The sequence below is a fragment of the Dendrobium catenatum genome, unplaced genomic scaffold (genome assembly GCF_001605985.2).
Source record: "Dendrobium catenatum unplaced genomic scaffold, ASM160598v2 fragScaff_scaffold_692, whole genome shotgun sequence".
NCBI classification, from domain to species: Eukaryota; Viridiplantae; Streptophyta; class Magnoliopsida; order Asparagales; family Orchidaceae; genus Dendrobium; species Dendrobium catenatum.
This window is the reverse complement of record NW_021319154.1, coordinates 1,041,896-1,057,379: the sequence shown is the minus strand read 5'-3', so window position 1 is coordinate 1,057,379 and position 15,484 is coordinate 1,041,896. Positions and strand designations below refer to the sequence as shown.

The window sequence follows — 15,484 nt, the reverse complement described above, 5'->3', positions numbered from 1 at the left end:
TGCATTAAACTCTCGGATTCCATTCATCTTGCTCCACGGCCAACCCCCTCAATACAACCACCTCAAATCGTTTGGCTGCCTATGCTTCCCATGGCTACAACCTCAATCACCTCACAAACTCGCTCCTAGATCCACACCTTGTATCTTTCTAGGCTACTCTCCACATCACAAAGGATATAGATGCTACAACACTCAAACCCACAAACTCCATATTTCCCGCCATGTACGTTTCTATGAACATCTACAACCATACAACGAACCTCTCACAACTTCTTCTCTCACACACTCTAACACATACATACCTCCAATGCTCCTAACTCCTAGCTCTATTCATCCGACACCCAACTCCATCATTCCTCCATCAACCAACTCCATCTCAGCTACTACCGAACCTCTTCCCACCACTCAACCCATCAGTACATCTCCTCCTGATATCCAAACCTTACCTACCAACACTACAATTCCCACACATTCTATGGCTACCCGATCCAAAACAGGTCACTCTAGACCAAAGAAAGTGTATGATCTACTTGATGTTGCTGACTCTGTGTCCCCTCCCACATCCTACAATGCGGCCTCCAAACATCCCTCCTGGCAAGCAGCCATGTCAGAAGAAATTGAAGCTCTGCTCAAAAAGAGGACCTGGTCCCTCACCCCGCCTCCGCCTCAGGCTCCCGTTCTTGGCTGCCGTTGGACCTACAAGATTAAAACCAATCCCAATGGGACCATCGACCGATACAAAGAGAGACTCGTCGCTCAAGGCTTCACATGACAATACGGAGTAAATTACAAAGACACGTTCAGCCCCATTGCCAAAATGCCCACAATCCACATTCTCCTCATTATCGCCATTCATTATCAATGGCCACTGCAACAATTCGATGTAGCCAATGTGTTTCTTCATGGCGACCTTCATGAGGAAGTGTATATGAAACAACCGCAAGGCTTTGTCGACCGGGATCATCCAAATCACGTATGCCGCCTACACAAGGCTCTATACGGCCAAAAACAGGCTCCCCGACAGTGGTTTCGAAAGCTCACTGAGTTTCTTCTTCACTTCGGATTTCAATTCAGTCGGGCAGACCACTCTCTACTTGTCTACAACAAATCCACAACTCAACTCTACCTACTCATCTATGTAGATGATCTTCTTCTCACGGGCAATGATCGATCCACCATCAATTCGCTCCTACAACAATTACAAGCCAATTTCGATCTAAAGCAACTCGATCAAGCCAGTTTGTTTCTCGGCATTCAAATCTCATACACTGCTACTGGGGCATTCCTCCATCAATCGCATTATGCTCGCGATATACTCATTGCATCCGGTCTCCAGGACAGCAAACCAGCTAGCACACCTATCTCCCCCTCCGGCACCAGAAATGCCCCTCTTCTCACACCGTATGACAATCCAACCCAGTTCAGGCAGCTAGCTGGCTCTCTACACTATCTCACCGTAACTAGACCTGATCTATCGTTTGCTGTCAATACAATCTGTCAAAGCATGCACAACCCGACCATCCACGACTATATGCGGCTTAAACGGCTTCTCCGCTATGTCAAAGGCACTCAACACCTCGGTCTACCCATCACTAGAGGTTCTCTCGAGCTCACTACAAATTGTGACGCCGACTGGGCATCAGACGCTACTGACAGAAATTCCATCACCGAATTTTGCACCTTCCTCGGCAACAACATCCTTTCATGGAGTGTGAAGAAACAAACTACGGTAGCAAAATCCTCCACCGAAGCCGAATATTGGGCTCTTGCCTCTGCCCTCTCGGACGTCATTTGGCTGCGCCCCCTCCTTCTAGATTTCAAGATACCTCTCGACAAACTGACTACCATTTTCTGCGACAACGCTTCCGCATTGTCCCTTGCTCACAACCCCGTGTTCCACGCACAGACCAAACACGTAGAAATCGATCACCATTTCCTCAGTGATCACATACAGAATCACACAATCACAGCAATTCATCTCAACTCCGAAGATCAAATTGCTGACATTCTGACAAAGCCGCTCTCAGCGACTCGCTTCATCACTCTAAGGAACAAACTAACCATCAGTGCCTTAGATCGTTAGTTTGAGGGGGGATGTACAAATATAATTAGTAATGGTATTGGCCACATGGGCAACACCATATACTCTCTCTGCGCCACTTCTCTGACCCTTAACGCTCTCTGACACTGTAGCTTTATGAGCTTTGTTTCGGTTCTTATATACAGCAAGCTCTCTAATATAAACCATGGGTTTTTCTCTAATTCTACTGTTCATCTTCTTCCTAACCATGCTATTGCGGGAAACTCCTCAGCTCCAAGTCGATGCAAAGCGACAACAGAATCTCTAGGTGAGCAGAGTCCTATAGCTTTTGCATAATCAAGGGCGAGTCCAACAGCTTCATCAGTGGCCTCAGATGTTGATGCTTTTGCTGTTGCTGTGCTCAACATTGGTATCAATCCTCTATATATAAGACTATAGCTAACAATGGAATCATCACTGCAGGACCAATCAAAAAGTCGCTTTTCAATTCCGGAACCACTACTGATAGGATTGGCATTGCCGGTAGATACTTGGCTACCAACTTCATGGTGCTTCCACCACGGGTAAGTACCAGAATGTGGGAAGCTTTCGCTGAATTTGCAGTTTGAACTGCTGATGAAGTAAGAATCTCTATTGGGCTCATGGGAACTGGAGCTCCAGCCATTATCACTTTGAAAACAATCCATAGTCTAGCTATGTTGCACCGATATGGATATGGAGACACGGATACGACATGATAAGGATACGGGACACGTCAATTCTTAAAAATATAGGATACGGGTACGGCGGGGACACGACATTATATTTTATAAATCATAAATAAAAAAAAACAATCAAATCATAATATTTGAAATTACAAAAAAAAAAAAAAAAAAAACAAAAAAATCATTTATAGCCTTGTAGCTTATAATATCAAAATATAAGAAAGCATTAAATGTCTAGTCAACAATAAAAGCATAAACATAAATTATCAAGCACATGAAGTTTCAACTATTCAATAGAAGGAATGATATGATTAGCTTCTTCATTGGTTTGTCTTTGAACTTTTATATCATCTTCAATAAATATCATAGTTTCTAATTCAGGCTCATTAAGTGAAAGATTAGCAATTTCTAAATTGTCATATCATCAAGAAACTCAAATCCATCTCAGAAATGCGAGAACCTTGCTCGCAGCCCTTGAAGTAAATATGATGCGTCTTTTTTTTTTTTATTTCTTTTTGTTTTTCAACGGACACGCGTATCGGATACGCGTGTCCTTTTGAAATTAAATAGTATTTTAATTGGATATGGCTTTGGTGTATCCAACATGTATCGGTGGCTTATCGGAGGCGTATCTGTGTATCGATGTATCGGATATAGCACGCCTTCATAAATAGGTGCATCGGTGCAACATAGTAGTCTAGGTAAGACTCAGGTTCCAAACAAATTTTAGCCATTATTCGAACAGCTAGTTCTGGATAAGCCCCAGCTGCTGTCTCTCCACTGAGCATCACACAATCACTGCCATCAAGATCTGCAATGGCTACATCTGTAGCTTCAGCTCGAGTAGGTCAAGGAGACTTGATCATGGACTCTAACATTTGTGTGGCCGTAATAACCAGCTTTCCCAGAATATTGCAATTGAATATCATTACCTTTTGTGCATAGAAAATCTTCTCGATGGGAATCTCCATACCAAGATCGCCTCGTGCTGCCATAAAAGCATCAGTATTCTTGAGGATGTCATCAAAATTAGCCACACCTTCCTGGTTCTCAACCTGCAAACTCCAAACATTCACCTCGTTGGATGAGGTTCAAGATTGAGCAATAAGTGATTGCTGAGACTAAGAAGCTCAAAGAAGTTGGTTTTATTCGTGAAGAGAAGTATTCCACTTGGCTTGCCAACATTGTTTCAATCTGGAAGAAGAACAGTCAAATTTATGTATGTATAGACTTCTATGATTTGACTAAGGCTTGTCCCAAGGATGATTTTACTCTTCACATCCCTAAGCTCATGGTTGATATTGCTTCATCCAATAACATTTTCTCCTTCATAGATGGTTCATCTGGTTACAATAAGATAAAGATGGCCCATCAAGATGAGAAATTCACTGTATTTCACACCCCTATTTGTGTGTTTTGTTATAAGGTGATGTCATTCCGCCTCAAGAATGCTAGAGTCACTTATTAACGTGCTATGTCTGTCATTTTTGATGAGCTGATTTAAGAGCAGGTTGAATACTATATGGATGACCTCATGGTCAAAAGTAAGGTCCGAGTATATCACATTCGAGATCTGCAAATAATTTTTGAGCACTTGTAAAAGCATAATTTAAAATGAATCCCTTAAAATGCGCTTTTGGTGTTACTACAAGAAAATTTATTGGTTTCATTATTCGCTATTATGGCATTGAGATTGATCCCTCCATGATTAAGGACATAGTGGACTTGAAACCCCTTAGGGGTTTTACCAAATTGAGGTTTTTTAGGATAAGCTTGCTTTCTTACAAAGATTGATCTCCAACCTTACTGGTGGATGTTATCCCTTTACTGTTTTAGCAAAGAAGGATACCTGCTTTCATTAGGATAAGAATTATCAGGGGACTTTTGAGAGCATAAAGTACTACCTGATGAGTTCTCTTGTGTTACTAGCACCCATCTCAGGTAGACCATTAATTCTCTACACTATGGATTTTAATGAGTCACTTAGTGCAATTTTAACTCAAGAGAATGAAGAAGGCAAAGACAATGTCTTATATTACTTGAGCTTATGTTTGATTCTTGCAAAGCTAAAATATCGGGAAATGAAAAAGCAATGTCTGGCTTTGATCTTTAATGTACAAAAGTTTAGACACTATATGTTCTCACACAAGATTAGACTGTTTTATCAAGTTAACCCTTTATAGTATTTGATGACCCATCTGACTTTGCTAGGTCACCTAGCACGTTGGTTTATGAATTTACTATAATTTGACATTATCTTTATCCCTCAACGGACTGTCAAAGGATAAACTCTAAACTCTAACTGATTTTCTTGCCGCTCACCTGATCACTATAAATTCTCTTCTTAATGATGATCTACCTAATAAACTAGTTATGAGTGTAGTAGAATAGGAGTCCCCTAATTAAGAGTTTTACTTTGATAGTGCATCCTCCATCAAATCACTATACCCTCATGAAACTCTCATGTTTAGGTTTAGTTTAGGACTCATTTTTGTGTCTCCTAAATGCCACACCATTTATTACTCTTACAGTTTTATAGAACCTTATACTAACAATGAAGCTGCGTATGAAGCTCTGATTTTGTGGCTAGAGTTGGTCATTCAAATCAATATTATGTGGGTAAAATCTTTGAAGATTTCTACCTAATCATTAATCAAGTAGCTGAAATCTTCATAGTTCTCAAACTTGAGATCTTACCTTATTAGAATAGGGAAATTGAACTCTTATGTCTTATTCCTAAAATAACTTTAGCTAGAATCCCTTAATCTGAGAATGGTAGAGCAGATGCACTAGCTAAACTTACTGATGAGTTGGCTGACCCAACTATAAACCCAGTGTATATTTTTATCCAATATCATCAAGACTTATGCCTCGTCAACTTGTCTCATTTTGATCATACCCTCACAGTGCTTATTATTGAGGAATATTTAGATTAGAAAGTCTCATTTATTGAATATTTGAAGTATGGTAGGCTTCTAGATGATCACTCTCTTTCCACTCAGATTAGAAAGAAAACTTTATCATTTTTCTATGTGAATGAAACCTTGTATCGACACTCTTTTAATCAAATATGATTGTATCACCTCAGTAATTAAGAGGCTCAGTAGGTCATGGGTGAGATACATGAAGAACTTTGTGGTGCTCATCAATTCAGACCTAAGTTGAAAGTCAGAATTAAATTCCGTGATTATTATTGGCCGACTATGACCCATAATTATATAGAGCATGCTACAAAATACCATCAGTTCCAGATTCATAGTATGGTTATTAATCAACCTCCTAATATGTTGCACCCCACTATTTCTTCTTGGCCATTTGAAAGTTAGGGTACGGATGTAGTGGGTCTTATTGACCCTTCTTTCTCTAGGGATCATAAGTTTATTCTAGCTACCATTGATTACTTTTATAAGTGGACAAAAGCCATCTCACTCAAGAAAGTTAACCTTATTATCACACATTGATCTCGTGTATGGTTTAAATGTCAAGGTAACATATTCTTGAGAGGAAATGTGGTGGGTTTGATTTCATATGCGCATGTCTATATTGAAAAATCACATGTTTAATATAAGATTACATAGTTCGCCAAAGATATAGTAGAAGGGTTGATGTTTGTATTAGTGAAACCCTACATGCCTAGATTTGCTTTCATGTAATATCTCAAATGCCTCTCAAATGATAACAAGCATGTGTGATTCATCTTGATGAATCTTTGGTTACATTATTCTATTTGATTTACTTTAGTAGTCATGCAATATTCCTATTCTTTTTACAAAATCAAGGAACTAAAAATGTATTTTTGATTAATAAATGCAAGGGTTTATTCCTTTTGTTGAGGACACAAGTATTGTTGTGTATTGATCTCAGATTCAAGAGGTTTCTCAAATTAATTTGTCTTCATTTGAGTTTGAAATTGGCAATATCTCATTTCTTTTCTTGTCAAGGAGTAAGAAGTTCATGTGTGTTTTGGAGAAGTTTGATTGGTATTATATGCATGAATGTGACTTTATTTGGGCAAACCCAATGTTTCTATTACAATGAAGAGGATTGTCTTCTTGATCTCATTCATTTCAGTTTTAAGAAATATCCTTATGTATTGAGATCTTCATGAGTTTGTGGAACTTTCTCGCCCTTTTCTCCATTTTATTCTTTTCACAAAGATCTGAGAAATGCAAGTTTTTTTTAGGGAATGCAAAGAGTGGTGGGCTTTTCTTCTTTAAAACCTTTGTTTAGTCATCATTTATTTGTAAATTTTGTTGGTTTCAAGGATCTATGGTTGCTCTTCTGTTTTCTCTCATAAATTTTGATGAAGTCTTGTCTACTAGTGTTAGAGCATGATGTTGGGCATGTGCATATTTGGCATGGAGATGAAAACTTTAGGTATTTGATAGGTTATGATTGGTGAAGATTGTTTTACATAACTATGCTTAAGAAGTTGGATAAGGGTTTTGTTCAATTTAATAGAACATGCATTTTCTTTTTGTCTTTCTTCTTTTCAATAATATGAGGTTGGTTTTGAATTCTTGATAAATGGTGGTTGTGCACATTTGAAGTCATTTGAGGTTTATGAGTTCATTGGAAAGTTTGTGCATGCTTCATGATTTATTCTTGAGAGTTTGTATTTCAAATGCATGGTTTTTGGATTATGTGAGGAAGCTTCATGAGTTTTGGAAGGTGATTATTTTGCAATTATTTCATTTCATTTAATTTTGTATAGGCATTTGGATTAAAGTCATGCATCATATGGAAATTTGTATTCAAAGTAAGTAAAGTGATATGATTATTTATTTTCTTCATATAAAGTACTTTGGATACATGTTGGAAGCATTCATGTATCTTTCTTCAATAACAAGCATTCGTTAATCCCTTATAAAATGTTTTTGGAGAAATGTTGGAAAGGTCACATGCTTAATGTTGAGTGGCTCTCTTTGGGTCTAAAAAGAAGAAATATGGTGAGCATTGTGTTGGTAAGTAATCATGTTGCTTTATGTTGGAAAATTCTATAACTTGCTTTATGTTTGAAAACTTTGTTAGTTTTTGGAGAGAGTGTTTTGCACTATCTTGTGTTATGTTTTGGGAAAGGAGGGTGTCGATTTGCCTCTTTGCATGAGTTGAAATAGTAGTCATTAGAAGTACTTTTCATAAATTTTGGTAGAGTGGTGATTGTTAGAAAGTAGAACTTTTTGGGTGATTATTGGAAGTATGAGTTTTGGAAAGTAAGCAATAGTCATCAACCTTTTCTTCCTTCTTTCTCTACTACGTTTCTCTACATGTGGAATTCTTCCAAAATGAAGATCCTAAAGAGCAAACAATCAAGCAAGTGTCCAAGACTGAAAAAAGATACATTGCTATTTAATTGCATTTAATTTGATTATTCGCATATTAAGTAAATATCATTCTCTAATACAATCTTCCTTCTATTTTGTGTTTTGCGAGGGGCTTTTCAAAAAGTAAGGAGCGATTGGAGATGTCTAGATGAAGGAGATTGGACAAATGGATACGAGCATTAGTCACCCTCATTAATTTCGATATGGACGCTACGAGCGGAACTACCGGGTTATAGCCCTTGGTGTTGTAAGTTTTCTTAAAACTTAGAAAACCTTTAGGAAGCATTTATGGTGTGTATGACCCCCTCCCCTTAGGTCCTTGTAGTAACTTCTATTTTTTATTAGGATGCTTTTATTTATTTTAGATCTCTAAACATGTTTACACACATACGTATGTCCAAATGGTTAGAAACAAACTCTTTTTCATCCCATACAAAACTAGTGACATTTAAGGACAAAAATCAATGATTGAGTTTTAAAAATTTTATACTTAGGATGCATGCACCCTTTATGATAGAAACACTAAATATTGAAAACTTAGTGATATTTTACCATAGGATTAGTGTATTATTATCTAAGCTTATTTAATTATAAGTTATAACCAAATAATAATTGAAAGCTCCTGATAAATCCATAAGTAATCCAAATAAAATACATCTAAATCTTTAACTTTTATTAATTAAATCATAACTAAGGTACTTAATCATTAAAATATAAAATTTGAATATAGATTGAAATCAAACCTAATTAATACATCAATCGCTCCTTAATTAGATAAAATTCATTTAAAAAAACAAACTTAACTTCAAGTGTTATAAAATCCAACAAATCTAAAAAAAAGCCAAAATAAAGGACTTATAAAAATCAAATCCTAATTCATTAAGTGGTCAACCCCCTTACAACTAAAAATAATGAAAACTAGTGTACAATAAAAAATTATGATTGAGTTCTAAAAAATAAAGTTGTATGAAAATGTCCCAAATGGAGCTACTTTGTTGGACATCACAAGGCAGATGTAGGTTGAAATCAGAGTAAGTATGAAGTGTTTTTTTGTGTGGGGAAAAGGATCAAAATGGTCTCTGGACAACTTAACATTGAATGTTTTAGTCCTAGATAACTTTATGTGTCCAATTTAATCCATTGGAACTACACATCTTAATTAAACTAGACTTTTGGCCATTCAAATCTAATATAAAATAATCTAATAAAGGAATTAGTTTTTATAATATCTAAGAAGTCAAAATAGACTAATGAACACATTTATGGTTTGTTATTAAAATGTTTTTGCATAAATAGTCTAGGGATCATTTTGATGTTTTTATCAATTTGTGTGTGTGGATGACTTCTCCATATTTCATAAGTTTTTTTTTAAGTGAAAAATCAACTAATCTGAGTTATCAAGAAGTTGTGTATAGAATTAAAATAGTAAATTTTATAATATTGATAAAATTAAAATAATTAGAAATGTTCATGCAATAAATAAAATTCTTAAAATAAATTTATTTGAAAAATGAAAATTTAGATCTAGTAGGCAGCAATGCATCCCCAAAAATTGCCACCGCAGTATCAAAACCTCTTTTATAGAACAACTCTTGGTTCAACATGCAGCATAACGATGCTAGGAAGTTGGATGCTGCCATAAAGGTGGGTTGTTGGAATTTCTTTCAAATAAAAGATTTGTGGTGTAATCCTAGATGTTAGATTGTAACCGATTGACCAACTACATTGACAGATTGAGAGTAACTATTCTTCATTGATTTATTGAAAGCTACATATTTAAATTAATAATTAATAGAAATACTTAAAAGATACGATTGATTGATGATGATAAATTGATAAGGTAGATGGAAGGATAAAAACACTACTTTAAAGTTGATGTCCTACCTTGCTGAATTCAACATTAACATGCATATATGATAACATACAAAATTACGTACATGATGTGATAAATTTAAAAATTACAGATATGACATATGATAGATTAGATAGAGGATATGTATGATAGATGACATATAAGATAAATAAATTGATGATAAATGTTATCGAAGAGTGATGATTTATAAGACTAATTATACATGAAAAATGAATTACGATGATTGATTGGTTGACATGATTAACATGTAACTAGAATTGAAGGGTACTTATATATACATATGATATATGAAAAGGATATAACTGATAAGTATTTGATAAGATTGTATATGAATTATATGATATATAAGGTATTGTTCCTACTGACTGATACATGTTCATACATTTATATGTTTACTATTTTTATTGATTCATTGACTTCAATGGTAGATAATAGTTACTTGTGGGGCTATGTGTTCATTATATAGTTTTTATATATTTTTTGGCAAGGTTAAGGATGCTATAGATTGAGGTTGTTCTTGTTTGTAAGTTGGAGTTTCTTTTCACATTTGTTGGTCTTTCTCTTTTGTTCTTTTGTAATCATGATGTATTATTTGTAGTGATGGACTGTTGTTGGATGAATATAATGACTTTTGTATATGTCATTTTGGTCTCTTGGTCAAGGTGTAAATATTGACTATAGAAATATAATTTTTCTTGTTGTTGGTTTTATTGAAATTTGTAGCTCTGGTTGTTGATTAGAAGTGATAAAACGATGCAATTCTTCCAATTTAGATTCTAGGGTGTGATAGCTCATGGGTAAGAATTAAAGAATCCTAATCTTGATATTTCTTTATAAAGATCTTGAAATAACTCATAAATTGTTTCTGCCAATTACACCAATATAAAATGATTTTATGGAAAGGAAGACTATGACTATGCACAAGATGGTAGGTATCCTATTAAATTCCAAGAAACTTATAATTAGATGTTGTTGTAAGGTCACAATCACATCTTGTTGCACAATCAATAGTATTTACTTAAGGCTTTTTACCACTAAAAGTCTAAAACTCCATATAAAATTTAGAAGGCAAGAAGCCTAATCTCAATTACTCGCACGTGGTTGGTTGTTTGTTATACTCTAAATTACTGAGATCATCTTGGTTGTGTTTCTTAGATATACTAAACATAGTTGAGGGAGTTATGTTTATAACTTGAGATATCATTATGGAATACACTAACATCACTTTTAATGATTTCAAAGATTTTGCAACATCATTTATGAAACAATCCACTGATTGTCAACTTTACTAATTATATTGAAATATAGGTACTCGTAAAGGCAAGTTCAAGTAATGAAGCGCCACCCTAGGGCTACTCTATTGCCAATGATATTTCCACATCTATGATATCAACCCCTATTGAACTACTTATTATAACTTTACAAGGGACACCTATAATTCATACAAGTGAACAAGCTAATCTATTCACCAAGGAAAATCATGTAGAGTGCATTAAAATTACTCAAATGTGGGGCTCTCATTGATGGTTGATTCAAAAGAGGCAAACAAATGGTAAATTGTCTTGAAATAATCAAGTTTGTATGTTTTACCTCCATTGTTTACTCAAATAATGTTAAAGAAGCATATATAAATGAATATTAAATTACTTCAATTTGAGAGATATGATGTGTGGACCTTAGTTCCTAGTTCTAAATATTCTAATGTAATTCTAACCCAATAGATGTTTAGGAATAAAAGTGATGAATTGGAAACACTACTAAAAGTAAGGCAATGCTAATTACTTAAGGATAAAACAAGTTGAAGATATTGAATTTGATGAGACCTTGGTTTCCATAGTTAGGCTTGAATCAATTAGATTACTTCTATACATAACTTTTATTATATTTTCAATTATATTAGATGGTTGTTAAGTGAACCTTAAATTTTTATGGAATATGGAATACGAAAGTATATATAGAGGTACCCAAATGATCTAAGGAAACACAACACCCTAATCATATGTAAAAGTTAAAAAGGCCTTTGTATATATATCACAACAAACTCCTTGGGCTTCGCATGAAAGCTTAACAAAATTATTATTATTAGAAAACGATAAACAAAGATGGAGCCAAAATAAATTTTTTTATTAGGACTTTCAAATGTGGAATTGTCATCATTAAAGTCTATGTAGATGATAATATTTTTTACTCGAGTTCTGAAAGAAGGATTGACGAATTTGCTGATTAGATGAAAAGGAGGTTGAGGTAAATACATTTGATAAGTAAAATTACTTATTATGTTTACCTGTTAAGCATCCTAAGGACAAGATTTTTATCTCATAAAATAAATACCCCAAAAACTTTATGAAGAAATTATGTTTAGAGAGCCCTAAGCACATGAAGACACCCATGGGATATAACATTAATCTATAACAAATAATGAAAATGGGGGATTCATTGATCCTAAACTTCATAGAAGCTTGCATGGCATTCTTTTTTACTTAAAAATTTATTATACCCAACAGTTGTTTCAGTGTTGATGTGTTAATTTTAGGAAGTAACATCTATGAACTATTAGAAGAACCTTAATTTATGTTAATATAATTTTTGATTTGGTGTATTTTATTCTAATGAAACTAATTCAAGTATTCTAGATGATAGCAATTATCAGAAGAAGTGATTATTAAAAATAATCTCATGTCATAGTGTAATAAGAAATAAAACTAAATCTTCTTATAAAGTACTGAGGCTGAATACATAACAATTGATTGTTCTTGCCCTCAATTTCTGTAGTTAAGGAAAACATTTGAGGACTACAATATTTTATATGGTATTTTGGTTATTTTTATGATAATACAAGTTCTATAAAAATTTTAAAAAATCATGCTTAACACTCTAGGCATGTGAGAACTGATTGAAGATAAGAATATTGTGTTAGAATATTTTTTCTACAAAAATATAGTTTATAGATATTCTTGTTAAGATATAATATATAGCTCATGAATATAGTCTTTTAGCTCAAAAGACACAAAGATTACTCAAAATATACCTTGATAAAAAAATTATGCTCTCAACAAATAACTTAATTCAAAATTTGCTGCAACATGTTGAAGCATTTTGATATAAAACAAAGCCCAATACTTAAAAATAATTTCTTATAACATTTTGCTTTAAATTACCATATACTAACACTTATTTCATTTGATCTTTTTGCAACTTTCACATTGTCCTTATGGTAGCATTTTTCACATGGTTGATCTTCGATGCATAAGCTTTAGATTTGTAATGTCTGTAGTTGGTGAGTGACAGTGGTCAGAACGACAGTTGTCTTGTGAAGGAGGTTGAAAGGTCTGTTGAAGGGCGGAAGTTCGGTGTTAGATAAAAATCCGACGACGGGTGAAAGTTTGGCGTCGTGTAGAAGTCCAATGAAAGTCTTGTAAAAGGTAGAAGACCGACAATGGGAAGAAGTTAGGCATCAGGTAGAAGCCCGACGAAAGTCTAGCGAAGGGCAGAAGACTGGTGATGAGTGGAAGTTCGGCGTCGGGTAGAAGTCCAACAAAAGTTCGGCGATGGAAAGAAGGCTGGTGACGAGCGAAAGTTTAGTATCGGGTAGAAGTTTGATGAATGTTTGGCGATGGACAGAAGTTTGACATTGGGTAGAAGTTCGATGACTAGCAGAAGTCTAGCAATGGGTGGAAGTGCGACATCGAGTAGAAGTCCGACGAAGGATAGAAGTCCAGTGTTGGATTGAAATCCAGCTTTGGGTAAGAGTCTGGCAATAAGTGAAAGTCCTGCGATGGGCAAAAATCCAGCATCGGTCGGTGGCCAGGAGGCGGTCGAGGAGTAATCTGGTGGCAACAGATTTCTTCTTGCTCTTCTTGCTAGCTTGAGCTCCCTCCGCCCCCCCCTGAGAAATGAGGGGTCTATTTATAATTTTCTAAAAGCGGCATAGGCAGTAAATAGGAGGAAGATCAAGGGTAAATTGGGTGTGGTTTGAATGGACGGCCGATATTGAATCTCTTAATCATGGACCATTTACTAGACATTTGAATGTCTTAATGATATTAGAATTTGACAATCTTGTGCTTGTTGGATTCGTCTCGTCTAGCCGTTCGATTTAACTATAAACATGTCATGTTTGGAAATTGTTATGTAATCCAAATTATGGATTGAACCTTCCAAATGCGCTTCGGGTCCTTAATTTGGACTCATTCAAGCTCGGATTAAGTCAAATTTGGTGTCGTTGGGTTTGTATTTTTGAGACGTTCAATTCAACTATAAGTTTGCTGAAATCGGAATTCAGATGGTCTCCGATTTAATTTTTGAAATTTCAACTTGATTTTCCCTCAAGATTCGTGCCCGATCAACATTGGGCAACATAATTTTTTGATGACATATCAAAATTGCTAATGGATAGCTGTAAACATTAATTTAGGAAGTTTTTGCTTTCAATGAAAGCCCCTTTTCTTTATTATGCCCATTTTCTTTCTTCTCTTTCTAATTTCATTCTTTTTGGGAATCACATTAGAGTCAAACAAAAAGCATTTTTAACTCAAAGAACATCCATCTAACTTATGCTTCATTTGGGATGACTTTATTACTACTTTGTAAAGATGTTTTTTAGTATAATAATATCTTAAAAACATAAAAAAAGCGATCTAAAGCTTGCCCAAGACTTCGTTTGAAATGACTTTCTTAATGCTTCTTAAAGCAACTTTTTAATACAAAATTTTAAATATTTGTACTAAAAAGCTGTTTTAAGAAGCAGTAAAAAAGTCATCCCAAACGAAACCTAAGTGAAGAAAGATGTTGGCTCCAATTCATTATCAATTTCAACTAAAGGTTGTAATTTTAGAATAAAATGTCAATATTTTAAGCTTGTGAATTAGAAAATAATCATATATATCATAGTCAAAATGAAGATGCCTAAATGAAAATCCTATTATGTAATAAAATTTAATCTAATTATATTATGAAAATTCTTATAGGCTTTCTTAACATATATTTTGTATGCAAAAATCCTCAAATATCTTGGAGTGCTCAATCTTTCAAAACTTTGAACCTTATATCCCTTCATTCCATCTCATCACAAAATGGTAACAAAGTAAGCTTGATCTGTGTTAAATTATACTGTACGATATAATGTAATACATAAGATTATATGAGATCAACTATATTAGTCGAAAAAATTATAAATTTATTATCACAAACTAATGATACTTATGATCATTAATAATTTTAAATAAATAATTATTTTAAGATTACTTCCTAGATTAGATCAATTTAAATTTTGAATTAATTATATTGTAATTATGGTTTGTGGAGAGTTGTTGCTTCATCAAATTTTCTAAGAGATTGGAGAGATTCTAAGCTCCATATTAGATGAAATTGTTCAACAGTGAATGTGCTAGAGTGGCGGGCTTATTGCTTGGAGTAGAAGAAGAGGGTGTAGGGTTTCTTTATTACTTATTAAGAAGAGAGCTTCTTCGCTTGGTAGTTGTCGAAGGAGAGAGTCAATCCATAAAATGGAGATCTCAAGACATGAACATAGGAATTAGTCTTG

The 15,484-nt window shown here is 34.5% G+C and overlaps 1 protein-coding gene and 1 pseudogene across 1 annotated transcript; one reads left to right on the top strand and one right to left on the bottom strand.

The window, feature by feature from the left end:
* Window positions 1–817: 817 nt before the first annotated feature.
* On the top strand, window positions 818–2,083 carry LOC110104091 (uncharacterized mitochondrial protein AtMg00810-like). Its single transcript, XM_020833058.2, has one exon. The coding sequence runs from the start codon at window positions 818–820 to the stop codon at window positions 2,081–2,083; it is 1,266 nt and encodes a 421-aa protein (XP_020688717.2).
* Window positions 2,084–2,271: 188 nt separating this feature from the next.
* LOC110104090 lies at window positions 2,272–11,538 on the bottom strand (annotated as a pseudogene).
* Between the last annotated feature and the right edge of the window lie 3,946 nt (window positions 11,539–15,484).